This window comes from Populus alba, chromosome 5 (assembly GCF_005239225.2).
Source record: "Populus alba chromosome 5, ASM523922v2, whole genome shotgun sequence".
In the NCBI taxonomy this organism is placed as follows: Eukaryota; Viridiplantae; Streptophyta; class Magnoliopsida; order Malpighiales; family Salicaceae; genus Populus; species Populus alba.
Window position 1 is genome coordinate 6359952 of NC_133288.1, and position 20037 is coordinate 6379988.

Consider the following 20037-nt stretch of genomic DNA (forward strand, 5'->3'; position numbering starts at 1 on the left):
TCATGGAATCAATTACATTTGTTCTTGTTTTCCCGTCTCTTCTCTCATATTTCCTGATCATCACTCTCTCTTTCGTGTTTAAAGAGTAAAAGCTCCAATTACCTCTTAATTTTAGCTCACGAAGCATTTTGGATTTCATGCTGATACAAGAAAACTTGCCTAATTTCTCAATCTTGCATCTTGGAAAATAAGAATGACACGTGCCAATATAATGGTGCCATTTCCATATTAAAAACAAAGGTCTCGTAGTTCTTCTCCTTTTCAGTCATTTAATGCTCTGATAAATGTTGAAAAAGAGATTAAAGCTTTAAAAAAAAAAACAATTTCGCGGGTAGGGAATTTCCTAACAAGGTTTTAGACAAGGCATTCATACACGGGATAATGCATTCATGATTTTTTTTTAATATATATCTATAAAATTCGCATTAGTTCGGTTCCCCCCATTTTGGGTGGCTTCGATTTGCTGGGTTACCTAGGCTGCCTCAGTGGTGGGCCAGGGTTGGCTTGAGCCTTCTTTGTGGCTGGGTTTTCGTTATTTGGGCTTGGAGGTGGTGGCTTCTTGGATTGGTTTGGGTGGCGGCTCATTGTGAGAGGTTTTGCAGTCTTTTTTTATGGCTGGATGCTTTGTGGACTATGTTTGGGTGCTACTTCTCTCGGCTGGGGTTTCTTTCCTTTTTGGGCTCGCTGCCTTGGGTGGGCTTCTTCTATTCATGTCCTTTTCTTTTTTTTTAATGGCTCTCTGTTTTTTCTTTATTTGGTTGGCGTGGTCTTCTTGGCGTGTTTTTAGTCTTTTAGCATTTTAACCTGTAAAAAAAGCTCATTATCCTTAGCTTCTGTCAACATCTGTTATCCTTCACTCAGAATGTGTCAGAGGCGTCACCCTGCCATTTTATTGTGTTTTTTCATGACAGGGAAGATAGTTCCACCGTGGAATCAGGGCCCATGATGTCTATCAAACAAACCACGTCATAGCACAAATATATGGCTTTCGGGCAGTCTTAAAATTCCTACCATGTCCGAAGATCACCTGGATTGGTATCCTCCATGTTCCACTGAACACGACAAGGATTGGATCATGACTTCATTCAGCTTAAGAATTTTTACCCCTTTTTTTTGAAAAACAGATGCATTTTTCAGGGTGATCTGATAATCAAGCATTAATTAAAGAACGAGGGCGCAGAGAAACGTCAACCAATTCACTAAACATCATGGTTTCGATCTGGAAATAACGTTGATGAAAGCTAAAACGATTCCAGTTGGAAAGCTAAAACCATAAGAAAGGCTAAACACAAAATGTTCTCCCAGATGCATTATCATTACACGTGGCCTGGAACAATAAATTCGTCCTCCAGCCTCAGGCTTTCACACAGCAGTTGAAATAGCTAAAAATGCTCCTCCTTGTCTGCAAGGAAAACCAGTAGTGAATAAATCAGAATCTGTATCGTTAAAATCAATCAGAGGACGGTTTCTACATAAAGGAAATGGCAGGAGCTCAAAGAATCAACTCCATTGGTTGGAGTTTTAAACCATTTCAAGAAGCATTTTTATTTCCACATTAACTGAACACTTGCTTGACAAAGCATTTGCCATGTTGCAAGAGATAAAACCAGCACCATGCAATGTATGTATCATGTTCCTGATTGTTTTTAACAGTCAGAAGCGATCATCTGGCAAAAGGGACTCACAGAAACACACATAACATTGACGTCTCTTCAACATAAAAGCATGGCAATACACATGCATGTAGTTTTTATGAAAGAAAATGTAAACCTAGAGAAACATACCTTTTGAATTTGAAATAATATAGATTTGAGAAAAATACTCGGTATATTCAGCTATAGATTTCAAAACCACAAAAGAATATTAATTAATTTAAAGCACTACATTCTTATCATATGAATTTAATACATTCATATCCGGTGAATCAACCTGGTCTGCCGTCCCACGTACGACTACCAACCAACCAAAGTTTTTTCCCCGTCTCACTCTACTTCATCTTCTTCTTTTTTTTTTGTTAGAGGGGTCAATGGGACGGTGCTGCCACCACCAATTGGACTGAGCTTTTAATTAATGGATTATATGTTGGTACCTGCTGAGTCGCAACATTGACCCACCAAGTTTAATAACACAACCAACAATTCCAAACAATTTCCCACCGCCACAAGGAGGCCACTATCATCATAAATTATATATTATGTTCTCTCTCTAATTCATAACTACGAGCTACTACTAGCATGGATGTAGCAGTGCTTGGCACATTATGTTTAATAAAGATTTCCAAATAAAGCTATTGAGAGAATCTTACTGTTGGAGAGTCGTGGTGGTCCTTATGGTAATGGTGGCGGAGGTCATGAGTTTGAGCGGTTTTTGCAGTAGTTGCTGTTGGGTTGATTAGCTCTTCTTCTCTGCCAAGACTGGCTCTTGAGACATCCCTCTTGTTCTGTTTCCTCATTTCCCTTATTTTTGAGAAATCTACGGAGTAGTCTGGCAATTCACCCTTCTGGTCCCAGTCCCCAAACTGTGGCACTGATAGCCATGGAGCATTTTTCTTCAAGAAAAAAAAATATAATGTAACTAATTAATGTTTGATTATATATCAAAAGAATCAGTAACGACAACCTTTTTAACATTCCAAAAAAAAATGTAATTAATTCATGTTCGATTACATATCAAAAGAATCATTGACAGCAACATTATTAACATTCCAAGAAAAAAAAACAGTGGAATAAATCAATTTATTCTTAAATTTTTTATTTATCTTTATATCTTTAATTATATCAATTTAATCCTTAAATAAATCATCTCTCTAATATATTATTCCATCTATTTCTTCATCCAAATTAACAGAAAAAATCATATTTTCTTATGAAAATAACTCTTTACTCTAAATAAGATAAATGACTCCTATTAAATGACTCATATGTCCGTGGTTTGATTCAATGCACTTTATATATATCGAGAAAAAAAAATCCATTAATTTCCTCAACTTATTGATTCCAAGAAATATTAATTTATTATAAAGTACAGATAGAGATATGGTAAGTCGGTTTCCATTTATTTTACGAAAACATTTTCACGTGAATATATTACTACTTTGGGTGTGGACCACTACTTGAGACTCAACCATGTAATTTTGAGATTTTACGTTATTTAAAAGAAAAAATTAAAAATATATTTATTTTATTTTAAAAAAATTATTTTCAACGTTAACTTATTAAAATAATTTGAAAATATTAAAATAATATTAATTTTTAAAAAATTAAAATTTTTAAAACATATTTTTGAAATAAAAAACCAAAACCACAATTTTAAGACATTAAATCTGATAAAGCAGCCTAACACGGTTAATTTTCTGTACACTCAACAGTTATTCACCGGAATCATATCGGATGATAACAAAAGCTTTTAATTTAAAATTTAAAGAGAGAAAAAGGGTCTGAAGAACAGAAAATTAGAACAACAAGTTTTTTATTGAAGATGGTTTTCCTTCAAGTTCTACCCTCCTAGGTTCTGCCTACTCTCGCCGTTAAAAACAAGAAGAAAATTGAAAATGCTGTCGAAAGTTGAAACACGTAATTTAGAATAATATCAAGGGTCAAATATTAACATTAACATTCAAGTATTGGTTGGCAATTTCAATTCAACACGTCTATCATCCAAAAATAAAAATAAAAAAATATGGCGAAGAAATAAACAGTGAGAAAAAATTGACAGGGGCAACTGTTGACAAATAAAAAGGAATATAAAAAACAATCAAGTATGATCTTTGACTGTTTCCTCATTCTTGGCTTTGAAAAAAGTGAATGATTACTTCATTTGAATGTTTCATGGAGGTAACGAAATAAGCACTCGAGTAATAACTTTTGAAGAGGGTAAAAAGAAAAGGTAAGGGGTAAAACTCAGTTGCTAAACCATGCAAGAAACCGTCTAATTATTGAAAACTAAATGATTAGATCTCAAGTTTTTTAAATTCATTTACATATAATTAAGCACAAGAAAACTCAGCCAACGATGAAGCTGGTGAAAAGAAAAGAAAAAAGAGAAGGAAATCTGACTTGCTCTGCTCCTCCTGGATTCTTTACGTCCACAGACAAAACAAAAGGGAGAAGGAGAGTACCTGATCTTTACGATCCTCCATGAGATCTTCCAAATAATCAATGAACTGTTAAAATGGATAATATAGTAGCACCAAAGAGAGTGGGATGGTGAGAGAGAGAGACAGAGACAGAGAGAGAGAGAGAGAGAGAGAGAGAGGCTGTTTTAGTGCTGCAAGTTGAACGGAGAAGAGAGGCTTCTGGCGGCAGAAGGGAAAGAAGGCAAACTGTGTGAAGAAGAAAGAAACTGAGGAGAGCAGGACAGCACAATGACAGCGAGATTCTTGCTTCTTTTCTTCTCTTTTTAGATGTAGTGGACCTTGGCTAGTCATATGATCTAATCTATATATATATATAGGACTCGAATTTTTATTTTTATTTTTCTGTTTACATAAATGGGTTTCTGTTTCTGTTGTTATTACTTTATATGCCACTGGTTTTGGACACGCTTTTGCGTTTCTGTTCTGTCAAGTTTGCACTTTTGCATTTGCTAGCTGTTTTGTGAGGAAAAGAATCGCTCTTCAACTGCAACACGGTTAGGTTTCTGTACGATGGCGTTTCATTATTTATGAGTGGATAGTTGCTCCTTGCTGGCGACTTTTGTCAAAGTATCACAGCGAGAAATTATAGTATTCTGGATTCGTTTAAAAAGAAATAGATATAATTAGGAGATAGAAATTTTAGCCGCAGATTTTATTATTATTTTTTATGTATTATGATTTTTTGTGTCTGTTTTTTTAATATAAACCCATAAAAAAATTAATAAGATATTATTAATTATTTTCTGATCACTGTAAAATTTTCTATTCTTAAATTGTGATAGAAATAAGATTTATTTTCAATTTAAAAACTATTTTGAATTTAAGAAAAAAATAATAATATAAGATTCATGGCCAAAGAAACAACGTAATAAAGTCTGTTAGCCTGCCTATGCAGAGTTTGATTGGACAGTTTATATCATTATGGGGGTGCTATTTCCTCGTACTCATTAGCCTTGTGTATTAACTAGTAATCTAAAAGGGAAAAGTAATGTAGTTTTTCCAATATATTTTTTTTTGTTATTATTTTTTTTTCGTTTTCTCTCTTCTTTTTTTCTCTTTTTTTTCCACCTTTTTTTTCGTTTTATTCCCTTTTGTTTTGGATTTTATTTTTTTTTCCCTGATTGTCTTCTTCATTTAATTTTTTTTTTAATATTAAACTAATTAAAAATTTAATTCTATGATTTTTTTCTTTAAAACATTATGAATTATTACAATGTTTTTCTATATGGTTTTTTTATAAATTTTTTTCTTTTCTTTTTTCAAAATAGTATTTGTTGATTTTATTTTTTTTCATATTGAGCTGGTTGAGATTTTTGCTTCGTAGTTTTATTTTTAAAAACGCCATGGATTGTTTTAATATTTCCACACGTGATTTTTATTTTTCTACGGTATTTTTCCACATGTTTTTTTTTCAAAAATAGCTTTGTTGATTTTTTTTAAAATATTAAGCTGGTTAAGAATTTAGCATTAACTTTTCCCCTTTTTTTTTACTTTCCCCCCTGCGAAATTGTCTTCTTCTTCTTTTCATTTTTTTGTGTTCTTTTTTTCAAAATTGTTTTTGTTGATTTTTTTTAATACGGAGTTGGTTGAGAATTTAGTTTTATAGTTTTTTTATTTAAAACACTGTAGATTGCTACAGTATTTCCACATATGGTTTTTTTTCCCTTTTTTTATTCTTTTTTAAATTATCCTTGTTGATTTTTTTTTCTTCATATTGAGCTAGTTGATTTAACTTTGTAATTTTTTTCTTTAAAACACCGTGGATTGCTATAGTGTCCCTCCATATGATTTTTTTTTCAAAATTGTCTTTATCAATTTTATTATTTTTAATATTGAGATGGTTAGAACTACAATTATATATTTCTTCATGAAACACTATAGATTGCTACAGTGTTTTCCTGCATAGTTTTTTTTCATTTTGTTTTTTTTTTTTGTTATTATTTTTTTCAAATTTTTATCTGTTAATTTTATTTTTAAAATATAAAGCTAATTAAAAATTTAGCTTTGTATTTTTTTTCCCTTAAGAACATTATGGATTGTTATAGTTTTTCTTCACATATATATTTTTTTTATTTTTTCCACAAACCTATGACGCACAAGTATGCCACAAGTCCGCAGCATCGCGCATGCATAACATCTAAACAGTAATCTATAGTGTGTGTATTTTTTTTTTTTTGGTTATTAATTTTTTTTAATTTAGTTTTTATATGGTGTATTTATTGATTTTTTTAATTTAGTTTTTATATGGCATCAAGTTTGAATTTATTTTAAAAAAATAAAATGTCCTTAAAACTTTTGAGAACCAGAGTGAAAAAAAAAACCTTGACATTTCACTATTCATTACTGAAGTGAAATACCAAGACATCCTAGTATGTACTAGATAGATATGTTGCCTGTGATTTGTCGCGGGCTGAATTTTTTTTTTTTTTGGTGTGGAAAAAGTGATTGATCTAGAAAAAAATTTAAGTTACATGTAATTGGTTAAAGAGACAATTTAAATAACATGAAAACAATAAATAAACTTAAAAAAAAACAAAAAAAAAAAAGAATCATATGTGAATCTATTTGGGTTATTAGACAATCCAATGCAAGCCTGACCGAAAAAAGACCAAGAAAAAAAGGAGTAAAAAAAATAATAGTAAACATCACCGAAAATTAAGCATGGAACATATTATGCTATTAATTATATGATATAACGTATATTAAAACTACACAAAATTAATTTTTTATTATATTTAATGTTTATATTATCATCAAAATATATAATTAAATTATTATTTTAGCCATAAGACTAACACAAGCTTTAAATTTGATCTTCAAAACTCTAATTCCTCTATGCCAATGAAATTAAATTTTATTTTATCAATTTGATGAGATTTTTATATGCTGATATAAAAATTAAATAATCAACATAATTTTAAAAAGAACAAATAAAAAGAATTAAAGGATAAAAATAAAAAAAAGGTCTCACTGTGAAATCTTTTACATGTCACGGTGTTTTATTAATTCCTCTTAGTTTTTATAATAATAATAATAATTAAGTTATATATAAAGAAGGGCATGTATTTCCATGGCGGCCATCATTTTCAATAATTTATTCATCCACTCTTGTTGTTACAGGTTATTTTAATTTCACTCGTGAAAAAGCGAATTCTTGAGAGTAAAATATACTTTCCACACACACGCGGGCGCATATATATATATATATATATATATATATCAGTTAAATGAATTGCGCGATGCTGTGGGTTAATTATTTTTTACATTTAAAAAAAAAAACTAAGATTTAAAAGTGTTAGGTCTTTCTATAAAGTTATACTCGAGAGTTTTAGGTTTGATTGAAACGCCTAACCCAAGAGTAATATCTATAATACTAATAACAACATTAAACTTGCATGATTTAAATTTAAATGGGTTTGGTTGCAATACCAGACCAAATAACATTGGACGTGGGTCTGGTTGCAAGGTCGTATCATAAAAGTACGATGATTAGATAGATTAATTAAAAAAAAACAAAAAAAAAAACCAACAGGAAAAAAAAACTAATGAAAAAAAAGAAAAAAAATGAATTAACTGGATTAACCCTTCAAATCAGGTTAACCCGTCAAACCTTGGATTCGCGTCGTAAAAGTTTGATAACTAAACAGGAAAAACAAATCAATGGGTTAACCCAAAATTAACATGGTTAACTCGTCAAACCAGGTTAACCCGTCAAACTAGGAATCCATGTCATAAAAATTTGATAATTAAATAGAAAAAAATTTAAAGTTAATAATTTAAATTAAACAAAAAATAATAATTAAAAAAAAAAAAGCATCAGCTTTTTCACTGTGGACTGCACTGTGCAGTCCATAGTCAAAGGTATAAAAACAATAAAAAAAAAGAAAAAGAAAAAACTAAAGGTATCAGCCGAGAACTACATAGAAAAAAAATTTAATATTAATAAACTAAATTAATTAAATAAAAATAATTAAAACGAAAAAAAAAAACCTCTATGAGGTAAAAAAAAAAAATAGAAATAAATTTAACATTAACAAACTAAACTAAACGAAGAAAAATGATTACAAAAAAAAATTGGGTCAACTCGTTAAACCATGTTAACCCGTTACACTCAGGATTTGTGTCATGAAAGTATGATAACTAAATAAAAAAAATTAACATTAACAAAATAAATTAACCAAAAAAAATTTGTGAAAATAAAAAAAACAAAAAAAAATTGACGAGTCAATCTAGAATTAACTGGGTTCACCCGTGAAATCAGGTTAACTTGTGAAATTCAGGATATGTATCATGAAAGTCAGATAATTAAATAAAAAAAATTTAATATTAACAAACTAAACTAAATAAAAAAAAAAAAAGCAAAAAAAAAACATTACGAGTTAACTTGTCAAACCAGGTTAACTCGTTAAACTTAGAAAACGTTTCATGAAAGTTTAATAACTAGATAAAAAAATTTAACATTAATAAAATAAATTAAACAAAATTGTTTTTGTTAAAAGATAAAAAAAGAAGAAGAAAGAAGCAAAAAAAAAAAAAAAAAAAATCCCGAAATGCATAAAAAACAATAAAAAAAAATAAAACAACTTAAAAAAAAAACCAAAAGCATAGAAATTATTGTTTTACTGTGAACCACACTGTACATTACATTTTATATCTTGGATCAAACAAAAAATTTAAATAAAAATATATTATAGAGGATGTAAAATATTATTAAATATATATAAATTATATTATGAAAAATATAATTTATAAAAGTATATAAAAAAATAAAACTAGAAGAATTTTTATAATTATTTCAATAAAATACTGGGCCCGATCGAAAAGAAATCCGTGGGTTCTAGATTGCATACCTTTTGCTATGTAAGAAAAAGATAAGAAAACATGATTCTATCTGTTCTGTCTTGGTTTACAGTTTGAACACGTGGGACGAGGTTTCCATTGATATCACACGTGTCAACAAATGACAGGGTAAAGAAGAAGCCCAAACTCGGTCAGTAGAATTTGGGCCACGGAACTTTATTTTGGCACGAGCGTTATCTGTTTCCATGGCCACAAAATTTTCCAACAGTGAAAATCTCAGACATGCATTTTTTAAAAGGCTTGAATCTGTCTGAACAACATAAAACGTGTTCTTATTGAAAATTTAGAATTATAATAACTTTATAATTTTTTTATTTAATTAAATAATTTTTATATTTTACAACGGATCATACATTTAATTATATTTTATATTATATTTTTTTATAAAAATTTTAAAATTATATTTTTTATTCATAAAATTTATGTTTTTATTTTAAAATTTATCTAACATTAATTTTAATCAAACATATATTTTTTAAATTATAAATAAAATTATATTTTTAAAAATATATATTTTTTCAATCACAATTATACAAATTTCCATAATAACTCATGTTACAAAGTAAAAAAAATGATCAGATTTTTTTTAATGTATATTTATTTTCATGGCATTTTTCTTTCACACACATATATATATATATCACGACACATCTTATTATAACATTAGATATAATATTTTTATTAATGCATATTCTTCTTGTATTCAATTTATTTTTCTTGAAGTTCAATTTTTTTACAAATTTGTTGATGAAATATTTGATCAAAATTCATTTTGATTGAGAAGAACTTTAATTTTGGTGATTAAAAGACCATCCATCCTTTCTTTTATTTCTCGATGCTAGATCCAAATTTTATGAGGCGTGAATAATGAAATCGTGTATTTAATATATTTGAAATTAAATAACTTAAAAAATGGATATACAAAACTCTTGAAAAATTGACCCCCCCCCCCCAAGTTAAAGTGGGTGGTAAATCTTTATTAATATTAAATAATACCATCTCCCCGAAGAAAAGAGAAAAGAAAAAAGAAAAATAGAAAAGAAAAGAAAGAAAACAAAGGGGAAAATTCTTTTCAATCTTCCCTCGTCAATTAACATCAATCAATACCATCAAAAGCTTCAAAACCATCTCCAACTCATCGCACACACAACACTACACAACGCAACAGTATCTCTTTCATGGCCTGAGCGGTCCTCTTCTCTCCACAGACACAGACACAGACACAGACATAGACCGCTGCCCGCCCCGAGGAACACTCTCCCGCCCAAACCCATCATCTCCCCTCAAATTTCTCACAACCAAACATGGACTTGTCCACTAAATTCCACTCTACCTTCTTCACCGGCGCAACCCTTTTCAATTCCTCACTTCTTAAACCGAAACCATCTCTCTTATCCACTAAATTCACTATAAACAACACTAATTCCTTCAACTTCCCTACCAGAAGACCGAGTTCTAAAATCAAAGCACGCTTATCAACGGCCACGATAGAAACATCTGTTGCCGAACCCGAAACCGACATAGAGTCATTGTTTTCAAGCAATTCGGATGTTGAGTTCGACAAGAACCGCTTAAGAAAGCAATCAAACCGTGGGGCTTCAGGGATATCTTCAGGTATTAAGCTAGAAAATATAAGCAAGAGTTATAAAGGTGTTACTGTTTTGAAAGACGTGACTTGGGAAGTGAAAAAGGGTGAGAAAGTTGGATTAGTGGGTGTAAATGGAGCAGGCAAAACGACCCAGTTGAGAATTATGACTGGGCTAGAGGAGCCTGATTCAGGAAATGTGATAAAAGCCAAAGCCAATATGAAGATTGCGTTTTTGAGTCAAGAGTTTGAGGTTTCTATGAGTAGGACTGTGAAGGAAGAGTTTTTGAGTGCTTTTAAAGAGGAAATGGAGATAGCTAAGAGGTTGGAGAAGGTCCAAAAGGCTATAGAGGGATCTGTGGAGGATTTGGAGTTGATGGGGAGGTTATTGGATGAGTTTGATTTGTTGCAGAGAAGAGCACAAGCTGTGGACTTGGATGAAGTTGATGCAAAGATTAGTAAGTTGATGCCTGAGCTCGGTTTTTCCCCTGAGGATTCGGATAGGTTGGTGGCTGCTTTCAGTAGTGGGTGGCAGATGAGGATGTCGCTTGGGAAGATTTTGCTGCAGGTATAATGTGGTTTTGGTTTTTCTCTTGTAAAATACAGGCGTATAAGATTCAATGATAAGTTTGAGTTCATTGTGTCTAGAATGTTCAAGTATGATGCTTTTACTTGACACTGATTTATTGCCAAGAGAATGGTGGGGTGATTTTTTATTTTTGCTTGCAGGAAATAGATTGGCATTAGTGTTGTAGTTGAAACTCTTACTTTTTTTATTTGGAAATATCGGAATTTGCTGAACATGCTTGTATTCTTTTGGAAGAATTGATGGCTAGTGGATGCTGCTTGGTTATAACTGAAAATCGGGCTACTTTTTTCTATTTCTATCACTTTATGATGTAAAGTAACTTAACTTGAGCTGTGAAGCAACAAAAAACGGTTGCTCATTTACATCTAAAAATGTTTCGTGATCTTTGGAATAAATGGTTGATAGTTGACTTAAATTTTAACTTGTAAATTTGCAGGACCCGGATTTGTTGCTTTTGGATGAACCCACAAATCACCTTGACCTTGACACTATTGAGTGGCTTGAAGGTTATCTCCAGAAGCAAGATGTGCCGATGGTCATCATATCTCATGACCGAGCCTTTCTTGATCAATTGTGTACAAAAATTGTGGAAACTGATATGGGTGTGTCTAGGACATTTGAGGGAAATTATTCTCAATACATCATATCAAAAGCAGAATGGGTTGAAGCTCAGCTTGCTACTTGGGAGAAGCATCAAAGGGAAATTGAGCACACGAGAGATTTAATAAGTAGGCTAGGTTCAGGAGCAAACTCTGGCCGTGCTTCTTCTGCTGAGAAGGTACAGTGAGGTTCAAAGAGCTCCATTTCTTTTTCTTTTATCAAACTTCATTTTGAAATATTCTATTCTTGGTTATTTTTCAAATACCTTCTTGTTATCTAATGAGCTACTGTCCAGAAATATTCAGTCTATGCTCTGGTATGTTAGTATGTTCCCTTCCATTAGACCAATTCTTGCATTTCTTACTGTTATCTAAATATTGCAATTACAATATTTAAAATTACAATGCATTTGTGGAGTAGTATAACTTCTGTAGATGGTTCTTGTGCTAATTTTATTAAAAATCTGAACATCTTAGTGGTGTAATGCCTTTCATATCTGCATCCTGCTCGAAATAAAAAACAAGTGGAATTCAGAAAATCAAATGTGATCAAGATTCTTTAGTGGTTTAGACTGATATAGTCTCCTCTCTTTTAAATTAACCCACTACTTGTGTTTGGTGGTGATTTCCACTACGTGTGTTTTGTATATAAGCTACCACACCCAAAACATGAAATTTTGCTATAACTATCCCTTGTTATTATCTCACTGTAACTAGATCATTTTAAGGAAGTAGGATTGACTGGTACCCAGTTAAAAAAACTTAAAGCTATCCTAGTTTTTTTTTTTGATATCCAGAGTGGTCTTTCCCTACCAACTGTGGTCATCTAATCTCTACAACCTGCCTGGCTGCTTCAGTTTCTCCTAACATTTCTTAAACATTTCTTTTTCATCATCATAGAAACTGGAGAGGCTTCAAGAAGAGGATCAAATAGAGAAGCCATTTCAACGCAAACAAATGAAGATCAGGTTCCCAGAGTGTGGGAGAAGTGGAAGATCTGTTGTTGCGATTAAGAATTTGGAATTTGGTTATGAGGATAAGGTAAGCCATGTTACAGGGAAGATGATTTTTGAAATACTGATTTCTGTTTTTCCCATTGATCTTCTGGACATGTTATTGATGGTTATTGGTTGCTTTTGTTCCAGGTGCTTTTTAATAAGACAAATCTCATGATAGAAAGAGGAGAAAAAATTGCTATTATTGGTCCAAATGGATGTGGGAAGAGTACTTTACTGAAACTGATCATAGGTTTAGAGAAGCCAAGTAGAGGTGAAATTGTGCTTGGGGAACATAATGTACTACCAAATTATTTTGAGCAAAACCAGGTGCATTACACTCCTCAATCAGATGCCATTTCCTTTTGATCACGTGCTTTCTTGTCCGTCATGTTTTCTTGCTAATTTTAATTGTTAAACAGATCAACTGAGTATAATCTATTCACTTAATAGGCTGAGGCACTTGATTTAGATAAAACAGTACTTCAAACAGTGGAAGAAGTTGCAGAGGACTGGAGACTTGATGATATAAAGGGACTCCTTGGTCGTTGCAACTTCAAAGCGGATATGCTTGATAGAAAGGTTTCACTTTTGAGTGGTGGAGAGAAGGTAAAAACTAAATTGAGATTCTCTTATAAAATCTTCAATCTCACATCTTTATTCTATTGCTCACTCTATGCTCTATTGGTTGTTTTACAGAAATTTGTCCTGCTTTTCCATCCATTTCTTGAAAAAATCTTCTATTCTGTACTAAATATTAATCTGTATGGCGCTCATGATACTGCACGTGTTTAACATTCATTATCAACTGAAAAATTGGATGAGATGAGAAACAATATTTCCTTCATTAGCTCTCATTGTCAATACTTTTGTAGTCCTTTTTAAGCAGATGGATATCTGGGTTTGTTTCAATGCGATATATGATTGTTGATGCTTCTTGATATATGCTGTTTAGTTCAACAAGACAATACAAGCACGGTGTAATTACCCTATCCACAAGATATAGCTAGATTAAGTTAGGTTATATTCTCCTAGGTATAATGCATATCATAGTTTGCACTCTGTTCTAAGCACAGGGTATAGGGCATGCGACACATAAATAATTCCTCTTCTCTATCCATTTGTAGTTATTTTCTTTAGACATGATGAATAGGATTCTTGAGGTCTTCGCAGAAGGAATTTAAGGTTTGAGTTTAGGGTATTTGGCATGCCCACCTTTTCCTTTCCGTACTCATAGATGCTCAATATCAAATCGTGACATATATCAAACTCTAGTTCCTCTTCATCAACTATTTTTTAACTGCAAGAACTTTCTTATGGGTGAAGGCCACCTCTTCTATGCTATAAATACACTTATTTCTCAATTAAAGGTTTCATTTTACACCAATAAATACAGTTCTGATTTACATCGTTTCCTATCCATTGTATCTGCCTTGTATTTACTCTCCTGGCTCCCCTATACATTGTCTCCTATCCTCACCTGTCATGATAGATCTTCCTTTTATTTGTGATGAATAGTGTTAGGTTTTGAAAGTCACGTTAGATCTCTCTAAATTGCTTGCTAATTTTTTTTTTATAGATTTGGTGTTTTTTTATTGCATCACTTGTATGCAACACTGCATCTCTTAAATATCCATGAACTAACTAGTTAGCATGTACTCGTGTTGAACCTAAGAATACTATCTATAGTGAAAAGGAAGTGAAGATATTATTATGCTGGTATCATTAGCAAGAAATCAGTCTAAAGATGACAGTATAATTATCAAAGCTTTAGTGGTTGGTTTTGATTAAAGCTAATAAAATCATCTAATTGTGTTGGTCTTCCTAGAATTTAGTTGGTCATTTTGCTTTTAATTTACTTCCCTTTTGCTCATTAACTTGTGAATATTAAACTTATTAGAAGTAGAGTTAACAACTAATAAAATCACAAATATTTACAGAGATATTCCGAAATGGAAATATTTTTAAACTGAACATGATTCCTATTAGTGGCTGTACTCTGAATATTCACTGATTGTAATAATTTGCAAGTATATTTTATCCACAAAAAATAATAAAACTCACCAAAGTTTTAATGTATTTGCACTTCTATATATCGCATGGACAAATTCAATATGCTTTTGGACTTTTGATACTTGATGATTAGATTGTTGTTATTATAGTTTTGTATTAATGGAACACACTATACCACATGTTTTTCTATACTAATTCTTTTAATTTTGCTGTCTTCCCTTTTTATTCTCTTTTCTTTTAATGAAGCTTGAAGTCTTGAGTGTTGTATTTCTGTTTCCTTCAGGCACGCCTAGCATTTTGTAAATTCATGGTTAAACCTTCAACTTTATTAGTTCTGGATGAACCAACTAATCACTTGGATATACCTTCAAAAGAGATGCTTGAGGTTTGGTCTTTTACATATTTGTTTGTTTCCATTTCTTTTAGATTTTATTTTGCTTTAGACATTATGGTTGATATGTGACTTATTGTGACATCAGGAGGCCATATCAGAATACAAAGGTACAGTCATCACAGTTTCTCATGACCGGTATTTTATAAAGCAAATAGTTAATAGAGTAGTGGAAGTTAAAGACGGCAAGTTACAGGATTATGCAGGCGATTACAATGTAAGTCCTCCTTTTGCTTCTCTCTTCTTTCATCTTACAACTATGCATCTTCTGGCATACTATTCACCTAGAGTGATAGTAGTAAAGTCACAATATTTATTTCTAAGATGGGGGGCCATATTTTTTCATGCCTGTTTCATGTAAAATTTTTTTTATGGAACTTGGGTGATCATATTGTGAGGCCACATTTTTCTTGACACATTTAATCACTGCTTGATACATTGAAGATTAAGAAATCAAAGTTTCTTACTAATCCTGCTCGTATGGCACAAGTAGAAGTCTGGGTTCATTTTAATCTTAAATGTTGGATGTTAATGGTTGGCTGGCTCCAAATTTTTGTGATTCACAGTATTATCTAGAGAAAAATCTGGACGCAAGGGTGAGAGAGCTTGAACGCGAAGCGGAGCTTGAGGACAAGGCTCCCAAAGTAAAGGCCAAATCCAAGATGTCGAAGGTGAGTTCTGCCACTTGTTTACTCCCGTTACAAAGTAAGCAATGGCGGTGATTTGAGCCAAGGTTTTGTTGTCTTTTGTAACAGGCTGAGAAGGAAGCTCGGAAGAAACAAAAAATGCAGGCCTTCCAGGCTGCCAAACAGAAGTCAAAAGGGTTGAAGAATTCAAAGAGATGGAATTGAGAGCTGCTATACACTATAGATTGATCATCACACTTTGTTAAACTAATTTTATCTTGTAAAGATCTTAGGAAGTGATGTGGCCTATTTTGTGCCAGGAACTCGACCTTTGTAAATAATAGCAATAGAAATACAGGTCTTGGTTAAAGTCTGTGATGGGAAATCTTGTGATCCAAGTTTTGCTTCTGGTTTGATCGTGTTATGATCTGTATAGGGCAGGATAGCAGGCAGTGTGTGTGAACTCCTTAACACAGGTTGCTCCTTTTCGAATAACGTCCTGAAAATTAACTTGGGGTTTGCTGGAGAATATAATTGTTGCCATGGAAAATGAAAAATGTGGTGTGGATGAAACGGAGTCGAGGAAACGCGCGGTCGCATCATGTCGAGGTTCCTCCGAAATTTTGAGAAGAAAAATCGGTGTCGCAGTTTCTCTTTTCAAGCTTATCCTGTCATAATGTATGCGTGTATTCAACTCACAATTCGATGGTTTATTTGTAAACGTGGCATTTTTCCTTAAATTGTGGGATTTAAATGAATTAATAAATACTTAACGAGGTTGATTTTTAAAATAATATATTTTTATTATTTTTTAAAATTTATTTTTACTATCAACATGTTAAAATAATATAAAATTATTAAAAAAAATTAATTTTAAAATGAAATTTCAAGAAATTTCATAAAAAATGGTTTAACAATCTAAAAAAATATATAAAAATAATAATTTAATTCTAAATTAAAATTTAACAAATTTCAAAAACACGGTTGTGCTTTAATTACTAAAGCTCTCACACTCGAAGCAAAAAAATCACAAGAAAAGGAAAAGTCAGATCCATTGAACTTTTTAATGAACGGGATTCTCATGCATTCACTACCTGATTGAGTTTAAAATTCTCATGTTCTATGTTTATTCAGGGTTGTTCTAACTCATTTGATAAAGAAAAATCCAAAACCAATGGCTGGATTGAAAGAAAAAAGTTAATATCTTCCATCAAACTAAATAGCTAACTTAAAACATGCAGCAGTTAGTAAATTCTAGGTTGTCTTAAATCATATAGCTATTTATAAACGGGTCAAAACAAAGACTGAACTGTAACATTCGAATAGGCAGTTGATATCAAGTGCAAGTATTACCAAATGTCACGTGAGAGCAGTATCACAGTACATGGCCATAAGGACTGATGTATAAAGTATAAACCATTTGGCTCAGATGAAATTTAGAACGATACTGGTAGCCATCAACAGCTTAAACCACTCCCATTCTTGTAAAAGCAAAAAAGCCTTGAACATTCAGATGACAACCATCCAGAAGGAAGGGGATATTGTAGTCCCTATTCGAATTTCTTGATCAATGACAGGTCATTCAACATTTTCTCAATTGCTTCATCATCGTGAGCTCGGCCTTTGGTCTACATAACAAAGACATTTGGTTAAGTAACGTTCAAATCAGATTTATTCATCAATTACAGTTCATTCAACATTTTCTCAATTGCTACGTCATTGTGAGTCCAGCCTTTCATGTACATTAAAAAATACATTTGGTTCATAAAGGTTCTTTGAATGATGAGAATCGCATAATATAATGAATAAAACACTAGTCAATTTCTTTCGGGAGCAGTGCCTAGTAATACCATGAAAAATAGCCGCATTCATTGTCCAATAAAACCCCAACAAAATGATCAGCATAACATAAGTTTTTGGTTTTATTTTTTATTTTTTTTTAAAAAAAAAAAAACTAGAGAGGGAGAAAAATGCCTGGATTGGTAGCATGCATCAATTTATTTGTTTGTCTCCACTGTTGATTTCATTATCACTGTATACTGATCTAATGAGAAGTAGTCTTAAATAGAAAGGCCAAACCAAATGTCTGAAAAGACCAACCTTGATAGAAGGTACCATGGCAATAGCTTCCTCGACTGTTTCCGGGCAAAGGTTGCCAAGAACACAAAGCTACAAAATAAATAGTTGCAATTTATTATATTCTGTATCATGAGTAGATACATAAATCTCAATTCATCGTGTAACTGTAATTTACCTCAAATTCAGCCAACTGGTATCGGCTAAGAATTCTGGATGCTGGTTAAGTTTTCACAAAGATTCTGCAAGATACTAGAAATTTGGAAACAAACTATAAACCAATTACATGCATCATCCTCTAACTAACAAACTGCCCCCCATCTTTTAGTGATGAAAAATAATTGCCATGGTCCTTTGATCAGCACTCAATAAAAGTAAGTGAGATCCTAGAAACTTGAATCCATGGTAACTAAACACGACAGAATAATTAAAAGGAAACCCTCAACATTATCAAATATTCTAGAATTTCTTTAAAGTTCAAGGATACTCTCGAACTTGTCTGACAGCATCGGGATTTTTATAGCGACTAAAGCGTTTCACATACTGCAGTGATTTCTCAAATACTCTGCAATGCAATGACAAACAATTCGTAAGCACATTCGAAAAGAGAAAACGTAGATTTAAGGCATGCAAAACCTCGTCAGTTTTCACCTTGTTTGACAAACCATCAGGGGCAGATTTTTTTTCCCAGCAGGGGCAAACTTTATTGGTATCATTTAATTTTTACAACGAAGTTACCTCCAAAACATTGCATCAAAGACCTCCTAGTTCCTACATTCATGATTTAGACTAAACCTATTTATCGAAGGAATCAACAGACTCATCATAATTGGGGAAAGAGGAAAGATGGAATTAACAGCTGTGTGACCATAAGCTTCTCACTGTCATTAAGATGATTTAGACAACCTCAACACGAGAAGAAGAGATTGAAAAATCTATGCTCGATTAGCTTAATCAAACAAAAAAGAAAAGAAAAGAAGAAGACGCTTTGCATGATTTTTGTATCATCTCCCCTCTAGAATCAATTTATGCCATCCAACTAAACAGAAACCAGAAAGTCCGTCTGTGAATATGCTAAACTCAAAACAAGCCAAAAGCTACTCAACCAATACAACCACATATCACACGCACAAACACACAAGTACGGCAACGCAGACTTGAAAGATGCACAGCACAGTAATTTCAGAACAATATAGCTGTATTACTTACTGGGATACTTGATTCATAGGATCATCAGACATCTGTTGAAGCTGCTCATACTTATGCTCAAGAATTAAAGCAACTTCACAATTCATTAAGCACTTGGCTTTCAAAAAATCTAAAAAGAAAACAAAACCCATCATAAAAAAAATCTGCTAAATCGCACGTAAAACTGATATCAAGACTCAAAGGTAGAGCATTACCATCTCCGATTTTGAGCTCGGCCGCATTCTCTTCCTCTTCTCCTGACATACTGTGACTCACAAATAAATCAAACACGGTCAAATTAACAAGAAGAAGAAGAGGGAGAACAAATTTCTTATTAAAGCTCAATATTTTTCGAACTTCATCAAGAACCCTAATGACAAAACCGAAAGTAGAACTTGATTTCTAAAGTTTCAGACAACAAAAGCAGTTTGGTGATGTTAAGGAATCGAATCAGAGTAGATAACTAAAATAGCTTTCAAAGATTACCTGGAATAGTTAAGAATTTATTTATTTTATTTTTTCTTTTCGTTTCCTTTTTAAGGTTTTTCGTTTGAGAGAGGTGGGTTTTTAATTTTTTATTTGGTTCGAGAAAGAATTTTTCTTATTACGGCAACGCTTCCAGGTCTCAAAGAAATTAAGCTTACGTTAATTAATTAATGTATTTTTGTAAATTAGCATTAAATATATTTTTTGAATAATTAAAAAGAACTACTTGCCCTTTGAAAATCACTATAACTCGTATACGCTGTTTACTACTGTGTAATAACTGTAAAAAAAATTAACACTAACGTGTAAGAGCATTAAAATTTTTTTAACCGTACCTGTTAGTTATAACTAAATTAATCCGAAACAAATAAGTTTTTTTTTTTTTATATATAATAAAACAACTAAAATGTTTTTAAAAGCAAGAATTTTAAAACTAAAACCTGGAACTTAGTTATAACTTATTTTTAAATAAAAAATATTTTAAACTATAATTA

The 20037-nt window shown here is 31.9% G+C and overlaps 3 protein-coding genes across 4 annotated transcripts; 1 reads left to right on the plus strand and 2 right to left on the minus strand.

The window, feature by feature from the left end:
• Nucleotides 1-1181: 1181 nt before the first annotated feature.
• On the minus strand, nucleotides 1182-4429 carry LOC118039219 (uncharacterized). The gene is made up of 3 exons (XM_035045858.2): nucleotides 4118-4429; nucleotides 2306-2548; nucleotides 1182-1402 (listed from the first exon to the last, which is right to left on the minus strand). Exons 1-3 carry the CDS (start codon nucleotides 4136-4138, stop codon nucleotides 1355-1357), a joined length of 312 nt encoding a protein of 103 aa, XP_034901749.1. The 5' UTR covers nucleotides 4139-4429; the 3' UTR covers nucleotides 1182-1354.
• Nucleotides 4430-10041: 5612 nt separating this feature from the next.
• Nucleotides 10042-16207, plus strand: LOC118039194 (ABC transporter F family member 5). The gene is made up of 9 exons (XM_035045816.2): nucleotides 10042-11148; nucleotides 11606-11947; nucleotides 12669-12809; nucleotides 12914-13093; nucleotides 13217-13372; nucleotides 15060-15161; nucleotides 15256-15384; nucleotides 15734-15838; nucleotides 15923-16207. The coding sequence occupies exons 1-9, from the start codon at nucleotides 10300-10302 to the stop codon at nucleotides 16016-16018; spliced, it is 2100 nt and encodes a 699-aa protein (XP_034901707.1). The 5' UTR covers nucleotides 10042-10299; the 3' UTR covers nucleotides 16019-16207.
• An 830-nt stretch (nucleotides 16208-17037) lies between these two features.
• LOC118039207 (DNA-directed RNA polymerase II subunit 4) lies at nucleotides 17038-19697 on the minus strand. Of its 2 annotated transcripts, XM_035045845.2 has the most exons (7): nucleotides 19544-19697; nucleotides 19273-19322; nucleotides 19079-19187; nucleotides 18357-18434; nucleotides 18048-18081; nucleotides 17894-17962; nucleotides 17038-17421 (listed from the first exon to the last, which is right to left on the minus strand). In XM_035045845.2, exons 2-7 carry the CDS (start codon nucleotides 19319-19321, stop codon nucleotides 17344-17346), a joined length of 417 nt encoding a protein of 138 aa, XP_034901736.1. In that variant the 5' UTR covers nucleotide 19322; nucleotides 19544-19697; the 3' UTR covers nucleotides 17038-17343. The 2 variants fall into 2 exon arrangements, with proteins under 2 accessions (XP_034901736.1, XP_034901728.1); XM_035045837.2 differs by lacking the exon at nucleotides 19544-19697 and having other exon boundaries at nucleotides 19273-19537.
• Between the last annotated feature and the right edge of the window lie 340 nt (nucleotides 19698-20037).